At 41.7% G+C, this 21,680-nt stretch overlaps 1 protein-coding gene across 2 annotated transcripts in view; it reads left to right on the forward strand.

Moving 5' to 3' along the window:
• Window positions 1-20,342, forward strand: part of nup210 (nucleoporin 210) — a 45,525-nt gene extending 25,183 nt beyond the window's left edge. Inside the window, exons 21-40 of one of the 2 annotated variants that reach the window (XM_049581198.1) lie at window positions 34-162; window positions 1,108-1,235; window positions 1,322-1,457; window positions 1,551-1,613; window positions 2,097-2,276; window positions 2,363-2,443; window positions 4,254-4,385; window positions 4,683-4,841; window positions 5,220-5,311; window positions 5,442-5,616; window positions 6,297-6,472; window positions 7,913-8,133; window positions 9,233-9,369; window positions 10,154-10,268; window positions 11,349-11,495; window positions 12,399-12,649; window positions 13,806-14,010; window positions 14,884-15,006; window positions 16,910-16,987; window positions 19,098-20,342. In XM_049581198.1, the coding sequence (XP_049437155.1) occupies window positions 34-162; window positions 1,108-1,235; window positions 1,322-1,457; window positions 1,551-1,613; window positions 2,097-2,276; window positions 2,363-2,443; window positions 4,254-4,385; window positions 4,683-4,841; window positions 5,220-5,311; window positions 5,442-5,616; window positions 6,297-6,472; window positions 7,913-8,133; window positions 9,233-9,369; window positions 10,154-10,268; window positions 11,349-11,495; window positions 12,399-12,649; window positions 13,806-14,010; window positions 14,884-15,006; window positions 16,910-16,987; window positions 19,098-19,201 (2,832 nt within the window). In that variant the 3' untranslated portion in view covers window positions 19,202-20,342. The remainder of the gene's footprint in view (window positions 1-33; window positions 163-1,107; window positions 1,236-1,321; window positions 1,458-1,550; window positions 1,614-2,096; window positions 2,277-2,362; window positions 2,444-4,253; window positions 4,386-4,682; window positions 4,842-5,219; window positions 5,312-5,441; window positions 5,617-6,296; window positions 6,473-7,912; window positions 8,134-9,232; window positions 9,370-10,153; window positions 10,269-11,348; window positions 11,496-12,398; window positions 12,650-13,805; window positions 14,011-14,883; window positions 15,007-16,909; window positions 16,988-19,097) is intronic. The other variant, XM_049581199.1, reaches the window with a different exon arrangement.
• Window positions 20,343-21,680: the final 1,338 nt, after the last annotated feature.

Consider the following 21,680-nt stretch of genomic DNA (forward strand, 5'->3'; position numbering starts at 1 on the left):
CAGCTGTCACTTTGATTTGCTTTGTTTGTCCAGGTTTCTCCTGTTCACCCAGGGGAGGTGAAGGTGATGGTCCATGACCTTTGTCTGGCCTTTCCCGCACCCGCCAAGGCCACAGTGCACATCTCTGACATTCTGGAGGTTTATGTGAGAGTTGTTGACAAGGTGAGCTTCCAGCCCCATCAGGAATAGATGCTAATATATTTAAGTGCTGCCCCCACAGGCCACCAAGCCCTTTATTTGGTGGCCAAAGAACAATTTTGGTGGCCCACATGTCAAAATCCTCAACTTAACACAGCCTTACTTAACCATGACACTTCAATGAACGAAAGTCTGACATACACGGAAAAACAATGTATAATTATTTAATTGAAACACTATTAGATCTGGAAAAAAAAATGTGTTAACTTGTGACTTTCAGCCAAATGCATCAGTGGTTGCTCTTAGTAACTTACATAATAGGTTGGCATAGAAAATAAACAGATGGGTATGTATTTAGAAATTAATTTAAGTAAAACCAGAAGCTTTAATGAGAATGTTGTGTTCCAGCTGCCATCACTGAGAGCAACCACTATGAATTAGACTGAAAGTCACCAGTTAACACAGTCATTCCTTAAACCAAAACACTGGTGTCGAGCACCATTCACTCTTTGAATTGAAATCTTAAATGAATAGGGATGCTTGTCAAACTGTGATAATGTGTTGGAGAAGGTCTGAAGTATCAGGATTTTTTTTTTTTCCCCTTACTTTTATTAAGACAGGTACTCTCGAGAGACCTGATAAAACTTGGTGGAGGGGATACTTGGTGGCCAGAGAGTAGCTTTTTGTGGCTACAGGCCATCAGGCAGTGGTTAATGTCGAACCCTGCCCAGAAGCCCTCATTATGGAGGGTCAAGACACAGCTTGACTTGATGATCCCTGTTATACCACACATTCCTGAAATGCGTCAACAACTTCCAAAGCACTAAATAATGTCATCTTCGTCTTGCACTTCCCACCGCAACATTCGTTAAAGTCTGCCTGTCTTGAATTAACATCATTGGTTCTGCCCCACCTGTGAACCACAATGATAACTTCCCCCATGATTGATGTCTTTCATCTGTATTAAAGGTGGAGATCGGCAAATCTGTGAAAGCTTATGTCAGAGTCCTGGATGATAATAAGAAGCCTTTCCCAGCCAGCTATTTCCGTTTCATGAATCTTAAACTTAAAGCAGCTTCTTCGATCGTCTCTCTGAAGTAAGTCACGTGAAACCAGTTGTTCAGGTCGAGGATGCAGGAATTTGCAAGACTTCATGTAAAATCCCAACTGTCTTTTTTTGCAGACCAGTACCGGAGTCCACGGAGTATGATACAGCTGTTTTCCTGGTGAAAGGTTCTTCTATTGGTCAGACAACTCTATCAGCTGTTGTAGTGGATAAAAATGGGAGAAAAATTGCATCAGCTCCTCAGCAAATTGAGGTATAACTTTGTGTGTTTTCTAAAATGTAAGCTCAAATGTTGACTCCTGCATATGTGTTGCACATGTTGTAACTTTGTTTTTTCCACCTCCAGGTATTTCCACCGTTCAAACTCATCCCAAGGAAAATGACTCTGCTAATTGGCGCAATGATGCAGGTATGTATAACACTGACGCTTGAGCTTTGTCTGGAAACAGCTGGCCTCAGTTTGTCTTGCCAGCCGAGTTCATCTGGTCCTCAGTTTATCTTCCAAAAGAGCCTTCTGCCAGGACTCCTCTGGAAGATGACGTTAGCCTAATTGCTCTTGGTTTAAACATCCAGCTCGCCTTTCATTTGCCTCAACTTGTGCTTTAATTAGAAGGCATTTACGATCTATCCAAGAGGCCTCCTAATTACCGAACATTAAACTCAGTAATACACATGCACTGCACATTATTTGTGTTGGATATCAATTTTTCTAATCTACTTAATACGCATAGGGTAATGTCTTTCAGCAAATTATTAACAGACTTTAGATTGATGAAAGCTATCGACTGAACTGTCAGTGCTGTCAAGATCACTCATGTTCACTTTTTCTCTCTTTTCCTGTTTGTCTCTTCCAAACTCCCCGTCCCCTTTTCATTTCTGCTGTCATTCATAGATCACATCAGAGGGTGGCCCTCAGCCTCAGTCCAATATCCTTTTCTCTATTTCCAATGAGGAAATAGCTGCTGTTAATGGCATGGGCCATGTCAGGGGTGTTACCATTGGGAATGTCACCGTGACAGGACTGGTCCAAGCTGTTGATGCCGAGACCGGGAAGCTAGTTGTTGTGTCTCAGGTAAATATATAGAGAGAGATGATGTGGAATGGTGTATCGCTGATTTAGATTTTTCTAATGAAAAGTGTTTTCTCTTCTGTGTACAGGATCAAGTGGAAGTAGAGGTTGTGCAGTTGACAGCCATTCGAATCAGAGCACCTATCACAAGAATGAAGACAAAAACACAGGTAGGATTATTCAGATAAAAACTACAATATAAAATTACCCCAAATCTAAGTATTACTGCACACAGTAGCGCTGCAGCAAGACAGTTAATTCAGTGCTCTTTGTGTAGGGCAGGGTATTGGTGCTGGATGCCTTCAAAAATATAATATATATATATATATATATGTATATATGTATATATATATATATATATATATATATATATATATGTATATATATATATATATATATATATATATATATATGTATATGTATATATATGTATATATATGTATATATATATATATATATATATATATATATATATATATATATATATATATATATATATATATATATATATATATATATATATATATACATATATATATATATATATATATATGTATATATATATATATATATATATATATATATATATATATATATGTATGTGTATATATATATATATATATATATATATATATGTATGTATGTATGTATATGTATGTATGTATCTATGTATATATATATATATATATATATATATATGTATGTATATATATATATATATATATATATATATGTATGTATATATACATATGTATATATATATATATATATATATATATATATATATATATGTATGTATATATATATATATATATATATATATATATATATATATATATGTATATATATATAGCTTTTCCACATTAAAATATCTAAAAATGACAAATCAATGTTATATATTATATTAAATTATGTACTTATAATGTCAAATTTCAAAGATATTCAAGACCAGAGAAATCTGTAATTTTCATCAAGGACACAGCCCGTGTCATTTGGTTGCTATCTCCTGTCAGTGGTGTCATATCCATTTGTGCATGTATCAGGATGGTGGGGTCTGCCAGAAGTGATCATAAATTTGCTTTTTATCCAGTTTAAAGCCACATTTTTACGATACTTGGTTGTTTTTATATATTTTGACTGGATGAAGGATTTCAGTGTTGAATGTCAGAATCATAAGTTATCAGGGAAATAAGCTGAGCAAATGTTAGCGGCAGCTCAGCTCCAGCTCCTCCATGCAGAAAACCATCAAAGAACTTACTGTGATACTGCTTTATTCAGTGTTTTATTGGCTTAAATCACTGAGTCCTTTTGTTTTGGAGGGGAAGAAACCTCTGCAGATAATTTGGCTCCTGGTAGAAAAAAACAACTGCTAAGTGATTTGATTAAGAGATACCATAGCGGCAGAAAATTACATTTTGTACATTTAAGGTATCGACCAAAATATACCACTAGCAAGTAAAATCATAGTGTCTCCCATCAAACGATACCTGCATTCAGTCCGTTTTGCTTCTGGGGTCTGATCCCAGACCACCCTGAATCAGCAAACTTTCTGTTACTGCTGTATCCGGAGCCACTGTTCTCCCATCGGACAATCAGTTCAACGTCTCCACAGTTAGCACGAGCTACAATAGCAGCAGTGAAAGGTTAAAGGTCCCAAAAAACTCACACCAACACCAAAACAGCTGGACTCACTTTGAATCCCTTAATAACCGTCAAGTTATTTTTGTCATTGGATGCTAATGGTGGCCCTGTCGCTGTGTGTGTGGCCGGATAGACTCTCACTAACAGTCCCCGATGCAGAGCTCACACTCCAGCAGCTACAACCCATACAGTCTGTGGTGTGGTACAGTCAAGCACAATGTATTTTTTTTAAGCATGCCTGACCTACACATAGGTATCATATGGAGTATGTTATTGGTGTCGGCAATATTAAGCAATATTGTACTCACTGATTGCCTTCATTCATCTTGCCTTTTCTAGATGCCTGTATATGTGATGGGTCTGACCAACAGTCAAACACCCTTCTCCTTTGGTAACGCTGTACCTGGCCTCACCTTCATGTGGTCCACCACCAAGAGAGACATCCTGGATGTCCAGTCGAGACACACCGAGGTATCCTGCACTGCACCTGCAGTATTTTCTCTCTTGCATTTGATGTCACATGCAGTTTCAGCCACTGAACTGTTCCTATTTTTGGCTCCTGTTGTCTCTTCGATCCTTTTATCAGATTGACTTAAGATGTGCTGTCCCTGCATTACAGTATGATTAGAACTCAAAAGCAGCATCTGCCTCGTCTCCGCTTCCTTGTCAGGCTCTGTCTTGTCCCCGCTTTCCTCATCACTGTTGCCTTTTTATTTGATTTGCTGCTGCTATTTTTGCCATTCTCTTAATGGCGCCTGTCTCTTTCAGGCTAACGTGGAGCTTCAGTCAGAGCACAACTTCGGCATGAGGGTGACTGGGAAGACAAGAGGGCGGACAGGGCTGAAGGTGGTGCTCAGAGTTACAGACCCCAAGGCCGGGCAGCTGGTGGGGGATCTGCAGGAGCTCAGGGATGAGATCCAGATCCAGGTACAGCTCTGTGGCCTAAAAAAAGCACTGTAAACATTGTATCTGTGTGTCCTGAGCACCAGAATTAAAGATACTGTAAATGCAGATATTTTATAAAGACCTCTTTTATGGACTACTTTGCTTATCATAACCATGTACCCCTGCTGCTTCTTCATAATAGAGAAAGCTGGCATTAGAGGCAGCAGAGCACTGAAGTTGCTGAGCTTCGGAATATCTGCAGTTGTTAACTTTGCAAAGTGATAAGAAGGCAGATTAGTTTGAGCTGAATGCATCCAGCTTCAAACTGCATTAAACTATGACATGTCACTTGTCCCGAAACATCAAAGAATGATTAAAGCCCTCTAATAATTGGAGTCTCAACAATTTGCTTTGATCAAGGTCTATGACAAGCTACACATGCTTAATCCCGAAGTGGAGGCCGGGGAGTTACTGATGGCTCCCAACTCAGCCCTCAAACTCCAAACTAGCAGGTGAGTTACGAGTGGTTGCACAGTAGTTTTTGTCTAGTGTATAGACGGATGTGTGGATTTCTCTACCGGCTATCATTCCAAAACGATGTAAACGTGCACATAGCCTGATGCGATTGTGTTTCTCTAACAGGGATGGTGTAGGTGCACTGTCTTACCGGATGCTGGATTGCCCTGACCAGGTTGTTATCGCTCAAGTGGATGATAAGGGCTCTCTCTCCTCTGGCTCTCTTACTGGCATCTCCTCTCTGCTGATCACCTCGCAAGAGACCTTTGGTGTCAATCAAACTCTCATCCTCGCTTTGAAGGTCAGTCAGCCACTGCATGAAAAGTGTTTCACATTTGCGGTTTTAAAAGCAACATCCTCTGGTTATTATCCGAAATCTGTTTTCAGTGACCTCTTACCTGCCGTTATTATGTAAGACGTGCTTGTCAGTCTGCTGAAACTTAATGTTTCACATCCAAATTGCCCAGTTTAATTAAAATGGGTTGAACACTAAATTACGATATGGCAGTTTATTAGGAAATATGACAGAGTGCACTGCAGGGCTGGAAATTGAGCCTTTCGAAGTGTAGGTGTTTGAAAAGTGTTCGTTCAGGCACTAACCTAGCATACAGGCTATAAGAAAAATTCTGCTTTTCTATTTTCTGTTTGCATTTTACCCCCAAATCAATTGTCCATTTTTTATTTATAAGAACAAACAACAAACCTCAGTAATGGCTGAACATTAAAGCCCTGTTTTCCCATTCATTCTACCTTAACAAGAAAACACAAGGCATATTCTGATATCATAGATCTTTGTGTGGCATCTCCGTCGTCAGTCATTCAGAGCCACATATTGTTACATCAGCTACAGGCTCATCCTCATTGGGCTGAGGTGTGTGGACGCTCTGTGATCATTAACAGCAGTATTGACCCTTGAAATGACAGCTGACATTGTCCCTGCAGTTAATGAGCGCGGCACTCATTCTTCCTTTCATTCCTCAGGTTGTCCCTGTGTCCTATGTACGCTTCAGCACCACTCCAGTGCTCTACACACACACCAAAGATGGCCTGAAAGCCTTCCCCCTGGGTATAGTGCTCACCTTCACTGTGCACTTTCACGCCAGCACCGGAGAGGCCCTCCACAGCTCCAACTCCCAGCTTACGTTTTCCACAAACAGGTCTGCTAACACACAGTCTTTAACACTTCTCACCATGTTGCTGTCATTTACTTACATGATTCATAAACATTGTGAGTTAAGGGGTGACTTAACCTCCTCCCTCCTCTGACAAGCAGAGGAGGGAGGAGGTTATGTTTTGTAGTTTGCTTGTTGCCCTAAAGTTCTTGGCTATGTACATACAGAGAGAGTACCAAAGTCTCTGTTTGAGTGATCAGTTCATTCAACCTGGCACAGCCTCGTGTGACCTAATGTCTCCTCACAATTCAAAATCTGCCAGAGAAATCCCACCAGTCACCCTTTACCGGCTGAACGGTGAATTCATTTTATCAGGCATGTGTTTGTCCATCATTGTTAAGCCAGTGTTAAAATGAAAAACAAGGATTCTTGACACAATATTGATTTTTTTTTTTTTTTGTACATATTTGACATGTTGTGTCTTTATGATATCGATTCGCACAAGATATATCCAGCGCTGACAATCTTTATCTAGTCTTTGCTGTGATGCACCGTGCTGTTGGTCTTTGGTTCAGCCTGCGTGCGATCATATCTGCAGAGAACAACCAGAGTAGTCGAGGTCATGGCAGGGTTTAGCGGCAGGCTGCGCCACGAGTTCACAACATTAATTTACTGGGCTGTCCCTTCAACCTCATTTCTGATGGAGTTGTTTCCACCTCAGTGAGTGAGCTAAATTAATGGGAGGCGTGTCGGGCAGGGAGGAGCATTGCTGCCCTCGCGATGAGGGACTCCCTCATCTGTCTGCACAATAAATTGATTCTATTACCTCGTTCTCCAGGTGCTGACGGGCAATTTTAGGGGAAAAGTAGAAAATCAGAGTAGTAAAGTGCGGGTAGTCTTGGGACTAAAAGGGGCTGGCCTGTGATTAGATCCTTTTGAGTCTCCGAGGAGCCAATCAGATGTTACAGCTATCTGAAGTTTGTTCACAACAGATAAATAAAACAAAACAAGAAATTTATTCAGAGGAAAATATATAGATAGAGCAGAACTATTGTAGCGGGAAGGAAAGAAAACACTCAGCTAAACTAAAGTATTCTTTGCTGGTAAGAACTGTTCTCAATAGCTTGTGTTTTAAGCATATCTAATAGTATTGACCCAATTTTACCCAGCTTACCGAGTTCTCAAGTGACAACACTTCCACGCTGAGCTGAGTTGGAGGATGGATTCACCTGCTTCTCCCATAAATGAAAATAGGTGAAGCAGGGAATACTAGCAGGTTTTTTGTGCTATTGTGTTGATGTTCAGTATGTTGTGTTACTAAAAGATACATTTTTTAATACATTTTGTGTCATTTTTTATGTGAGTTTCATGTATTTTTAAAATATAACAAGTAGTCTCTTCCCTGTGTCTGAAATTAACTTATTATTGATAAGTTGATTAGTTACACAAATGTAATTCAACCCGTACCTCTGTTCTGTCCTGCAGAGACGACCTGGTGCAGGTAGGGATCGGGCCCGGTAACCACACTCTGACAGTGCGGACGATCAACGTAGGCCTCACTCTTCTTGCAGTGTGGGACAGTGAAAACATGGGCGTGGCGGACTACGTTCCACTACCTGTCGAGCACGCCATCCACCCCGATGAGGCCCACAGACTGGTGGTGGGGGATGTGGTCTGCTTCGCTGCCCAGCTCACCAGCCCAGATGGTGAGACATGTACACGTTAAAGCAGCAGACTGTTTTGAATGTATGTTAGTGGTCGGAAAATAATGATTTTGAACAGATGAAAGAGATTTAAAGGAGCTGTGTGCAAAATTCAGAGCATTGATACAGCAGCAAACCACCACTTGCTATGTAAAGATATGGCGGAGTAATGGCGTCCTGAGCAGAGAATGAAGTCTTGCTCCTTCTGTGTGTTGTATTCTGAGCTTCTTTTTGGATTGTTGTGGTATTGTGCAGGCTGCAAATGCATGTCAGTGCATGTGAGTCCCTTTGTGTTTATCCCACTGGCTAGCTCATCGCCGCCACTCTGCACTGCACTTGAGGTACATTACAAGTTCACAGGATCCATCATTTCCATGCTCGTAAGAGGCCATGGCGTGCACTTGTGTTGTGTTTTGAGAGACGGTAGGTCTGTTTCTCATTTGCATGAAGCTGAACCTCGGCAACTTAATGCAAATCAGGGGTGTCCGGCATGACTCACAGCCTCAGGGACCTCCAGAAACACGTTTTAATTAATCGTTGTTGATCTGAAATGATAAAGCAACTACACTACATGGCTTATTTCTTGCTTAAAATGTTTTCGGAAACACATTTCATGATCTGTTTTTGGAGTATAAGAGTTTCCAAACGGGTCACCATCTTGGTCCCATTTGGTGACAATGTTAGCTCTTCCAGCACTGTTGCTGTTGTGAACACACAGTTCCGTCCGTGTTGGGAACCACGTGCAGAGTATCCCGCCCCAGACTCATGAATCATAGATATGCTCTTAATGTCATGTACAGCTCCTTTTAAGTTGATAGTAAAGATTTGGCACTCCAATGATGACAGCCTCGTAATGTATTATCTGCTTTTGTGCTCCTCCACCACCATTATGCTGTTAAAATTTATTTCATTTGTTCTCTGTGACTAAGTGGAATTAGAATATTTCTGATACTGCATTTTACTGAATGCTCTTTAAGAATGAAGTCGCTATTTATCTTAAGTCCATTTACATTTTAACTTTTGGCAGAGGAGATCCTTAAGTTTGTTTTAACATAGTGTGTGTATTTTTTAAGAACTGGACATTATCGTCTTTTCTCTGCAGGTGTTCATGGCACTTGGAGCTCTTCAGCTAATGGCGTTCTTCAGGTGGACCCTAAAAGTGGTGCAGCAGTGGCCAGAGACTCCGGGACAGTGACTGTGTACTATGAGATACCCGGTGTTTTGAAAACATACAGAGAGGTATGTTATCTGAAGGCGTTGGCGACTATCTAAGCTGCAATGCTTCACTGACAGACTGCGCGTCCCTTTTAGTCATGACTGTGAGGAATGAGCTATCAGGTTATGCGATAATTATGCAAACAGCACACCTCTCCGTTTTTTTATTTCTACTCTCGACATCTTTATTCTCCAGAGATTCTGTTCCTGTCCAGCAGTGCATCATACTGTATCAGTCCTTCAGCAATATATCATAATGAGCATAAAAGGCACAGCAGATGTATAGTATATCCATCATTACCTTTCAGCAACACATTGTTTCTGCTTAATGTGTGTGCTTGACATTACCGCTGTTGAGATTCTCATACATGATGGAGTGTGGACAGGATTAATTGGCTCTCTCTCAGTGTGTCACCATACTTCATCCAGTCATGCTCCTCCCTGCTCGTGAGCTGAATGTAACCACGCTATCTTATATGAATATTTTCTATTAGCAGAACAAGAACTGGTGTGATTTGTTGCCAGGTATTTTATCTTCAACAGAAAGGTGCTCACACGCAATCGAACGCAACAAACTGAATGAAGTGATGAAGTTTTTTTTTCAGTGTGAGAAGAGGCGTTAATAGAGGTAGCAGTGATATTACATTAAACACTCAGCTGTGTTTAAATTAGTTTTGTTGCACTGTCAGGTCTGATTGATGTAAACAATTAGCTGTGGATGTAAATTATAATGTGATTATTCCAAGCACACACCTGGATCTGTTTGAAGGATTTATTGGCTGTTTTCTTTCTCTGTTTGGTTCTTTAGGTTGTAGTCGAAGCAGCTACAAGGACAGCTGCTATGGCGCAGGCTACACCTGTCAGGATTGGCAAGGAGTCAAAGGTCATACTCACCACCAGAGAGAGAGGAACCAACCTGATTGGTACTGAAGTGATTCCATTGTAGTCAGCATTTGTGAAAAGAATAGTTCATCAAATACACTTAACTGGCTTTCTTGCCAAAAGTTAAATCAGAGGATTGATACCGCTCTTAGTAAGGTATGGTAAATACGAAGCTACAGCTAGCAGCCTGTTCACTTAGCTTAGCACACTGCACAAAGACTGGGGAATAAAAGAGGGAACCAGCTAGCCTGGCTCTCACCTTCCAGCACCTCTAAAGCCTAATTTCTGAGGGTGGACTATGCAGGATTTTCCCTAAAAATGTATAGACTCATACAAAAGTAATCCTAGGTGAGGTCGGGCTTTTTGCACAGGTAGTGGCCAGGTAGTAGCAGCACGTATCCACAAAAGAGCTCTGATAATTGCGGACACAGCGCAGAAAAAGCGAGGTTAATCGGCAAGCGGACAAAACTTGTTCCAAAATGAGAGAGAATCTCTTTTGGGTTTACTTTCACTTCCCTACCTTTTAAAATGTTTTGTCTCGTTTGTTGAATCTGTACAAAAACCCAAGTGACAATCAACAATTCACTGTTATAAGGATGGATATGTGCTGACCTGCAATTTTAGAGTGTGCGCTGGTTGCCTGGCAACTGCACAGAGCGGATAAATAGTCTGACACATTCCCTCATGAAGCAGCGAATTGTTGTTTGCTCATGGATGGATTAAACAAACAAAATCTCATGTATTTATTCGTGAGCTTTAGAGGATTATGTTGCCCTCAAACAGAGCTAGGCTAGCTGTTTCCACCTGTTCCCAGTCTTTGTGCTAAGCTAAGCTAACCGACTGCTGGCTGTAGCTTCATATTTAAATGAGAGTGGTATCAATCTTTTTATGTAACTCTCAAACACAAAGTGAGTAAGCGTATTACCCAAAATTCTCTGCTCTCATTTCTAACAGCCCTTACCTAAAATACTTACAAATAAATGAGAGCCATTAATATTCATATATATATATATATAAATATATATATATTTGACCTAGTAACAAAGTGTGTAATGAAGCACAGAGGTGTTGTATCTGATGCCAGTGTGCTCTGCTCTGCTCTGCTCTGCTCTGCTCTGCAGGAACCTGCTCCTCTGCCCAGACCAAAGCGATTTCTCAGCTGCAGCCAGAAACCTCTGTCAGCTGCCATCTCAGCTTCACCAGTGATGCTATTGACTTCCCCGCTAATGATGTCTTCAAAACGCACACCAGCTTTGACTCCAGCACTGGTAAGGCTGATCTGAATTCACACCAGAGATCACAGCCATGGTCAAAGGAGCAGCGAGTCTTTTATATCTGTGTATAGGCTGTGAGCATTTTCACAGCATCTGACAGTACTGAATCATTTTATTTTATTCAGATGCAGTGCATTAGGCCTTATTTACTCCTGCAGCACTGATGTAACCTTGTTTTAGATGACTAACATGAGTCGATTTGGGCGTCTTAGCGGGATTAAATCCTCTAGTTTTGATTTTGTTTTCTTTCTTTTACATGCACATCACAGATTAGTTAAAACCACCTTTTAGCATCTCTTAACTCTCCGTGCTGAAATAGACTGTTCTGACATTCACATCATCTTCTACCTTTTTAGAAGCGTTCAGTTTTCCAAAATAGTGTTACTGTTAAACCCAACCTGGGCACACTGTTTATGCGTATGCTGTACACGACTGGTGGGGAAACACTTTTTACAAGGGCATAATCAATATCCATGGAATGAGTTTAGCAGGGACTATAAAAGGTGTCCAGGTGATGTATTGAACTAAGGAGACTCCCTGTTGCTTAGAAGCACTGGTCTAATTGTGTTTGGGGTTTGGGACTTCACACCAGTTGTTGGCCTCTGTCTGAGGGGATCCACTGTGTGTGTGTGTGTGTGTGTGTGTGTGTGTACAAGGTTGTAACCACTCAGCCGAATCCCACTGAGGTCCTAATGGGAGCATGTGATTGCAAAATGACCCTGACAAATTCGGACATTAGAGCTGAGTGGGAATATATATTGCTTTTATGTATCTTTCACCTCTCTGAGACCACACTGACGCTGTGAGATCCTTTTTTTTTTTTTTTTTGTCCCAAATGCACACATCAATAATTTATCTCGAGCCATCACTTCTCCCTCTTGTGAATTCTTGCCCCAGGCTCCTACACATGTTCCATAACCTTGCAGCCAGCGACTGACCAGCAGACTCGTGTGCTCAGCATGTCCATGACCAACCTGCTGGTGAGGGCAGGCCTGGAGGGCAGTGCCTTCTCTGGGGAGCAAGTCAGCGCCAGGCTGCCAATAGAGCCCGGCCTCTACTCTGACCAGACTGAGCTGCTGCTCTCAAACCTGCATCCATCAGCTGAACTCACCGTCTACGGTCCCACGGCTGCCCTGTCCAACATGGAGGTCAGCCAAAACACTGCCTCTAGTAGAACCTCTAATAAATATAGCAGATCATTTTTTACAGTTTAGCATGACCCTTGTTAAAATTAACTTCCTTTTAAGCTGAGGTAGGCAGTTTTATTTTTGGCATCACTGGTCAAAATTCACATAATAATCTTATAGCATATTGTAATGCAAGAGGTCTGAGAGAACTCTAGACTTCTGCTCCTCCTCTGGCTCTATTTGAGGCTCTAGAGAATCCAGCTTGCCGCGGTAGACTTTGGCCAATCACAGGTCATTTCAGAAAGAAGCCATTCTTTATGGCTGTTCTATAAATGCAGATGCAGAGAAAGTTGCTTCTCCAGCATTGGCAACAACTGCCTACGCTGCAAAGCAGCCACAACACAAGGCTTATCAAAAAGACAATCTGAAAAGAGTTTGATAATAAATTCCATTTAGAAAAATAAATTCAATAGCGGCGAAAAAATGTTGCTAATAGTTTCGCTTTCTGCTAACTTTAGCTAAAGGCTCTGGGTTTGTTGCGAACATCTGCAACACTCCCTGCCGTCACAGACCACCTCATTGGGAGAAGAGCAGGCAGCAGCTCCAGAAACTAACCCCCCTTCAGCAACCAGAATCCGGCCAACGCAAACCTCAACCCTTTCTCTGCATTGGATCAGCAAACTCTGATGCTTCCGTTACACAGTTAGACCCAGCACTGCTGCCGGCCATGGCTGGATTGAAGCTGCTACCACCAAGGATCATCTCTGGAGCTGCTGCCTGCTCTCCTCCTAGCAAAGCAGTCCACAGCGGTGGACAGCAAGGCGGAGGGACCGTGGGGTGGTTAGCTTGCTAGGTCTTGTCCATTTGTGGTCTGATAAACATAGAGAGAAAGAGCACAGCAACCGGGGGCTGAGCATTTGCACTGTGGCCATCTGCAAAATGAAATAAGAGTAAATAAATCAATATATGGAAAACAGGGGGTTACTGTAGGAAGTGCTTGCATATGCCTGTGGTTGTCTGTTGGAAGCGGCTTGGGACAGCAAGGGGAGAGCTGCAGGAGGAGGGTGTCTTCTCAAATTCTACCCTTTTTTTTTTTTTTACTTTTCCAGATTTAAGCCTACCCCAGCTTTAAGATCAAAGTATACTGTATGTATATAACACTTTTCCACACCTTTAGGTAGTGTCCACTTCCCCCAACATCGCTGTCCGAGAGACTGAAGTACACCACGGCTTCCCCAGTTTCTCAAAGTACACCGTCAGCGCTGTGGACCCACAGGCAGCAGGCTCCGCTTCCATTTCCATAAGCAGCACCTCCAGCAGCCGTGGTATTGTCATCCCAGTCACTTTGATTCACGTGGCTGATTCCAACGCTGCCAAGCAAGGTCAGATATCTTCTCAGTGTAAATGACAAGGTGATTTCTAAGCATATGTTGTTTAAGGTCAGAGGAAAGGTATTAGGGCTGTCACCTTTTTAAAAGAAAAATCAAAGTTTGAGCAAATCTGAACCAACACATAATCCCCCTCTAATTAATTTCCATGCAATCCATGTAGCCTAATCCTAAAATACTTTGTCAAATTAACAATGCTCCATTAATTCCCGGTGCCCCCACTGCCTCGCTGAGTGACAGGCTTACGTTACTGTAAGGCAGATGCATTTTACACCATCAGCACAACATCCTCTCTGGGCCTTTGTCCACAATTTTTCCATTTATGGTGTCAAATTCTAAATTCTGCCTCACATTACTTGCCTTATGGTTTGTTGTCATGACTGTCAGCGTTGCTCATAGCTTTTCCTTATCTCGGGTTAGTAGAGATAACAACAGTAGCCCAATTTACTGAGGACAACAGGAATGCACTGGGCATTTGAGGAACATCCCTGCTGGCGTACCAATCAGGGGCTGTTGTGCTGATACACTGAGAGTTTTAATCCTAAGAGTAGTCATGAGATATAAAAAGCGAACCTGTATGTTGTCATGGCCTCATAATGTAGCCATTTTTGTCTGTTTAGTTTATTTAACAAGGAAATCTCTGTGTATTGTTCAATCATTTTTCCGTCATCTGTACGACATTAGCACACAGACAAGGCAGATTTTCAGAGACCATAATTTAACGCTGATTTCAAATTTCACTGCCACTGTTACGAGCATCATTATCCCTCAGTGCCACGGCTAATATTTGTTAGAGTGTCGTCGTATGTCCTCAGCACTTTGAAGAGGTTTTGACAGCCTGTTATCTCGTCCTCCACTCTCTCTCAGCAGCTGCTCCTCCAGTTGTTAACATCGAGGGGGGCCACTCCCTGCACAGCTTCATCAACTGCTACCAGATGATGTTCTTCACTCTGTTCGCTCTGCTGGCTGGTACCGCCATCGTCATCATCGGTGGGTCACCTCATGTCTGTAGGAAAAGCTGTTTTTGGAATTTGATTGATTTCTAGATCTGAATAAGTAGAAAAAAGAGTATGGTTAAATATTTGTGTTTCCCACCTGTTGCCCTTGTTCTGTTTTTTGGAATATGATATTCAGAATTTCTAAAAATACATTGATCATACAAGTGTGTGTTTTTGGAGCAGGGAGCCAGTGCTGCCAAAATATTTACCACTCTGTCAGAGAGTGGGGACCAGAACATGTTTGATGTCATTAAAAGCAAGGCAGGAAGCATGGTGTGCAAATGAACACACATTCCTACCAAATCCAGACATCTACTGCACGACCAAATTAGTGTGCCAGAAAAGGCGGCAGTATCTTTGAATTATATTTATACACAGCATCACAGATAACCAAATATTAAACTTGTCTGAACATGGTTGATGAGCAGTTATTAGAAAAGTAAACAGACTCTCTTTACTGTGTGAGGAAACCAAACCTTTATGGCTGCGTTAGTGATTTCCATGGACACTGAATAAACAAGGTTGTACAAATGCTGTGAAAATTAATTATTGTAACTTCCTCAACTTATTTTGGTTCTTATTTATAAAGGAGAACAAACATATTGGGGGAACAATTATAATTTTTGTTATTCAATATGCTAAAAGAAAGTAATATGAGTACAGGTAGCAGTGATTAGTTTATTTCCCTTTTGGGGAGAGATGAAGTTGTCTGGGTTTGGTGTTAATTGCTTTGCACCATACCTAGCTACAGTCCTTTGGCAATTGAACCGTTGCTGAGTCCCGCCCCCAGACGCAGACTGGCCAATCACAACAATGCATTGGGTTGGCTCAAACCAGGGTCTGTGCTCCACTGATTCAGATTTCCTTCATTTTCAGACTGGTTTTGTGGATTTGGAGCTAAATGTTGTGCCTGGGGCACATCGTGTATTAATGATACTCGTTACCTGGAGAGGTTGGAAAAAGATATTTGTTTCTTCCCTGTTCCAGAACCAAAATCAATCCCTGACAAGTGTAGGGTTAGCTAGCTAGCTACTGAAGATATAGCCTACTGAATGTATACACATGCTGCTTTTGCTTTTTAATGATTATAACAGTGAAATAAAGACCGACCCTGCTGTACAGGAACCAGTGAAGGGAAGCAGGGAAACTTTGCTGATATTCAACCAGCTGTGTGGCATGGCATTGTGTCCCCTGGAGATCCCTGCCCCTCCGGTGGCAGAGATCCAGGTGCTGGCAGCAGCACTGGGGTGAAGCCAAACACCGTCAATCTGCACACACTGTGATGCCACACAGCTGGTTCAATATCAGCAAAGTTTCCCTTTATATTCATTGTGTTCTGTGGCGATCAGCAGTGATGTGGTGGTTCACTTTTACACTGTGATCTGTAGCCTGTGTAAAACTGATCTAGTTGGAGGTACCATGATACTAATACAGTGTTTAAACTCCTGGATTATTTAATGTGATACTGAGGTTAAATATTTAGTTTCACATTAATGGTTTTCAGTTTCATCTCGTAATTCTTTGTGTAATGGAATCAGGTTCATGTGAGTTGAGTGTTAGAGGCTGTGGGGGTTTTAATTTTGTCAGTTATGATTTATACTTTTAATGCATTTCACTCTTGTTGTAATAATGGCTTGTGAAACATTTGAAAACGAACGCCTCCAACATTGCAGGACACCGCAGGGTCAGCTCGTCTTTCATACTGTAACAAAAGCAATGTAACCTTCAAAACTGAAGTATTGTCACAACACGGCAAATCTGTGTTCGTCAACGGCGGTCACGATTTCAAGCACCTGAAGTTGTGAAGAAATTGTGTGATTCCCAAGAGGGTTTTTTGATACTGAGCTCTTCAAACACTGTGGTGATGTTTTTAAATGTGTTTTTATCCCCTGCAGTCCTCCACACTGTGTTCAGCCCAAGGGAACAAGCTTATCACCATGCTTTCATCCAGAGGACACCGCCACCCATCTCAGGTAGGACACCGCCACTGTGACACTTTGTACCACAGCTATTAAGTAAATAAAGACTTAGGCATATATTCAAAGGGATATACAGCTACATGTCAGAACTTGAGCTCCATCTCGCTTTGCTCTTAAAGCAGTAAAGAGAAGTTTGTACAACCCCTAACACAGTGTGACGCCACGAGGCTGTAAAGCTCCACTGAGAATTAATTAGAAAAGATAGAAGAGGTGTCTGACAGCATCCAGGACAATTTTCTGGCAGTCACAATAGATTTTTTGATGAAATGCCAACTCACCCGTCGTAAATTAAAGCTCATCTGGATGTAAAACCGAGCAAAAAAAGCATTGTGTCAGTCCCCAAGTCTCCAATTTATTGTGAACGACTCTGCCGCAGGCGGTGTTTGATATCACAATTTATGGCCTGTGCTCTGGCTGCTACAGTATGTTTGAGAGAGATCTATACATGCTTCTAATACAAATTAGGCTGTTCGTGTGTGACTTTTAAACCAAGAGGTATTTCCTTATTTCCTTTTTAAATTCTGCTGTATTTGTCAACCTTAAAGGTGCACTGTGCAGGAAATGTGAGCCACTGTTTCTCAACAGTATTACCAGTGAAAGTGAAAACCAACCTGAGTCTTTGTCAGCTTGGTGTTTCACCTCTCGATTTTTGCATGTTTTTTTTAAGCACTGTGTCCACAATTTTTGTAGTTTCCTCTTGGATACTTGTTGCTTGCCTCGTATCTGGTCGCTACCTCTTTATAAAATCCCAACGTCACCTGCACACTGTGCCCAGAAACGTCCCGAACATAGCAAAATAAGAAAACAAAAAAATACAGGCAGAGGGCAGAGTCTCTGTTGCTCGTGGTTTTTACGTGCTACGTGCCTCACGTTTCTGCGCTCTGGGAGCCTGGCGTTTTTGCCAGAGTGCTCTGAACTCAAGCTGAAAAAACTTCAACTCAAAGCAGAAAAACACCCCACATCATCTGGTTTGTCGCCATCTTTTTTCCCCATTGTCCAATCGGATCATTTGAGAGGCGGGCCTTCTGTGGTGGTCACAACAATAAGTTTACAGTTGGTAAACAATGGAGGAGATACTGGTGGTAGTGGTCGCTTGATACCCAGAGCTACACAGCCCAACAATAGACAGCAGGTTGTCAAACTGCACCCTAGTCATCCTAAAATATGCCTGGAAACGGCCATCATTGAGGCGAAGCTCCTGGACCAACTGGTGGTACTCCCTGTGATCCAGGGTCTCATGTACCCACACAGATCTCTGTTTCCCTGTGCCCAACAAACTATTCACTGACAACCTCTCACCCTCAACCAGAGCTACAGCAAGTACCCTCTGCCTCAACATTTTAGGAACTAGCAACTAACTACTGTCACATAACCAAAATAAATAGATAAGCAGTAGATTGATCACACGGTAAGGTTAGAATAAGGAGGCTGGCAACACATACAAACCACAAATAAGATGAATAAGCGAGCTTGTGCACCCCACGGTCTCTCCAACTCACTCCCCGCCACTAGAATACCCTTTGCCAGGAGGAGAGCGGACAGAAGCTCTGGCGGTGGACCGTCAGTAGCGGCTGTATCAACTCAAACTCAGCCAGAGTTCACAGCAGGCTGGATCTAATCTGTGTTACTACAGCAAGAGACAGTTTGCTGATCTGGTGGGGAGTTTGCACTGGGCTGGATGAATTCCAGTTGCTAGTCAAGCAGCTGAAGGTCTGTCCTTGGACTGTGCGCTGTTTACTGCTTTCACGCTTTGGCTTTGTTGACGTCATGTTACTCTTAAACTGCAAGAGTAAAAGGAGCAACTTGTTTCCACCTCAGCATTTGAATCATATTGATTCAGGCATAAAAAAGTGTTTAAAAATTGCCATACTTAAGTGAATCAATTTTTATGTGTGTTTGGAAAAGCCTTAATAGTTTACCTTTAACAACCAGCAACTGATTTCCATATATTTCTTGTTTATTTCTCTCCACAAAGTGTCTGGTCTATTTGATTTGAGTCTTTATTGTCATGCACACAAAGTGCCCAAACCTTGTGGCTTTACAAGTCACCAAGGAGCAATAGTGTCTTTATTTACTCGGTGCTCTGTGTGGCTCTTTTTTTCAGGTTTAGACTCTCCAGTCGTGAACTCCTTCAACCGCACAATACCGAGGACGGACCCAAACAGCAGCCCCAGGTCGCGTCTCTATTCTCCAGACTACAAGTCCTGATACAGCTCTCTGTCTGGTCTCTATTCTTCGAAAGCAGAACGCCACAGGCCATTAATGCATATTGAATGTGCCTCTGTCCCTCAGTACAAATGATGTGGGATGTGACTGCAGAATCCCGGTTTCTTTCACTTGTATTTACTTGTTGGTACAGATGCTTAAAAGAAACCTAATTTTTTCCGAATAGCAGATCAGTTAGGAGCTAACAGGGCTATTTTTCTTTGTGTGTACATTTTGTGTGGAAAGAGATTTATATATGTGTGTCTTTTTTTTGTGTGTGTGTGGTTTTCCATAGAAATGGCTTTTATACAAAACCGCTCCGTGATTAACTGACATCCTTTGAAAAACGCTATAAAAACTGCTTTTTGTTTGTATGCTCATTACGTATGTGCTCCTTACATTTAACATGTGAAATTTAGTAACTCAGGATAACCCTCATTCTTGTATGCCAGAAAGCAAACAATAACTTGAAAATGTTTATTTTTATGAGCAGAAAACGCCCTTTGTTGCAGCTAAAACATTTTGTGAAAGTGCTGTCCACTGAAATCCATGATGAACCCTTCAAATGTGCATAATCCTGACTCTGGAAAGGTTCGCTTATTTCTGTATTTCTGTTCTGGGCATTTAACTTCCTCATTATTCAACATCACTGAATTGTTTTTTTTTTTTTTTTTTTTTTGAGCCACTATGCACGCAGCTCCTGTGTAATTCATTAATGTGAAACAGTCGAGGAATGTGAACCATCATTCAGTTTTTATCCCGGTGTTGCTTCAGCGCAGAGGCAATCAAATGTGACCTGGTGTCAGTTCTGAATATGTAATGTTTCTGTTCCACTTTGTTTTTACCCCCGACCACATTTCCGGGAGGAGATTAATGTAGCACTGTTGACTCGCAGACACAAGAGTGTGACTTTGTTTTAAATGAGGTATTTTTCTATTTGAAGATATGAAAGCAAAGAATGGTATTTATGTTAGCTAGTGAAATTGAGTTTTACTGTAACAGGAGTGTGTGACGATCAAATGGTTTCAGCGCTGTTTTTGTGTTAGTCAGGCCTTACAGTCATATCTGAACAGCTTTCAGACACGTTTGTTTGCTCGCGTGAATATGCTTTTGCCTTTTTTCTAATTAAAGTTTGTACTTTTCATGTTTCTCGTCGGCCTTGTAATCATTCATCAGATACGTTAATGAATCTATCTTGCTTTGAGAGGTTTGCAAAACGACATTAACAGACAAGTAACGAGCATCTTCCCACACAGAGAATCTTGACTGATGAACACAGATAGCTGAATGACTAGATAGACACACATAGATCCAGTCTGAACTAAATACTGCAGCTTCTCACCCACTTGCAAGACTGAACCTGCGAGTTTCTGCTCTAACTTCCCAATGAATTCATTTTCTGCATCAGTGCTGTTTCATTTATCTGCTCTTTCAGACAGTTTGTTTTCCTCCTTGTTGTCTTTTGTTGACATATTATCCATCTTGTCCTAATTTATTTGTTTGGTCAGAGGTTTTCACAGTTTAGTAAGTCCATTGTTATTCACCGTTTTTGTTGTGTATGTGTGAAATAACACTTAAGTAGCTGCTCAGTACCGGCGTTTTACTGGGAATTATTTTTAACAAACTCATTGATTGCAGCACAAGAGCATATACATTCACTGTCCACTTAATTAGGTACACCTGTTCAAGTGCTCGTTAATGCAAATAACTAATCAGCCAATCACGTGGCAGCAACTCAATGCATCCAGGCATGTAGACATGCTCAAGACGACCTGCTGAAGTTCAGACCGAGCATCAGAATGAGAAAGAAAGGTGATTTAAGTGACTTTGAAAGTGGCATGGTTGTTGGTGCCAGACGGGCTGGTCTGAGTATTTCAGAAACTGCTTATCTCCTGGGATTTTCACACACAACCATCTCTAGGGTTTACAGAGGATGGTCCCAAAAAGAGAAAATATCCAGTGAGCATTTGATGCCAGAGGTCAGAGGAGAATGGCCAGACTGGTTCAAGATGATAGAAAGGCAACAGCAACTCAAATAAGCACTCGTTACAACCAAGGTCTGCAGAAGACCATCTCTGCACCAACAACACGTCCAACCTTGAAGCAGATGGGCTACAGCAGCAGAAGACCACACCAGGTGCCACTCCTGTCAGCTAACAACAGGAAACTGAGGCTACAGTTCACACAGGCTCACCAAAACTGGACAATAGAAGATTGGAAAAATGTTGCCTGGTCTGATGAGTCTGGATTTCTGCTACCACATTCAGATGGCAGGGTCAGAATTTGGTGTAAACAACATGAAAGCATGGATCCATCCTGCCTTGTATCAACGGTTCAGGCTGCTGGTGGTGGTGTAATGGTGTGGGGGATATTTTCTTGGCACACTTTGGGCCCCTTAGTACCAACTGAGCATGGTTTAAACACCACAGCCTACCTGAGTATTGTTGCTAACCGTGTCCATCCCTTTATGACCACAGTGTAC

Source organism: Epinephelus fuscoguttatus, linkage group LG7, assembly GCF_011397635.1.
Source record: "Epinephelus fuscoguttatus linkage group LG7, E.fuscoguttatus.final_Chr_v1".
Classification (NCBI taxonomy): Eukaryota; Metazoa; Chordata; class Actinopteri; order Perciformes; family Serranidae; genus Epinephelus; species Epinephelus fuscoguttatus.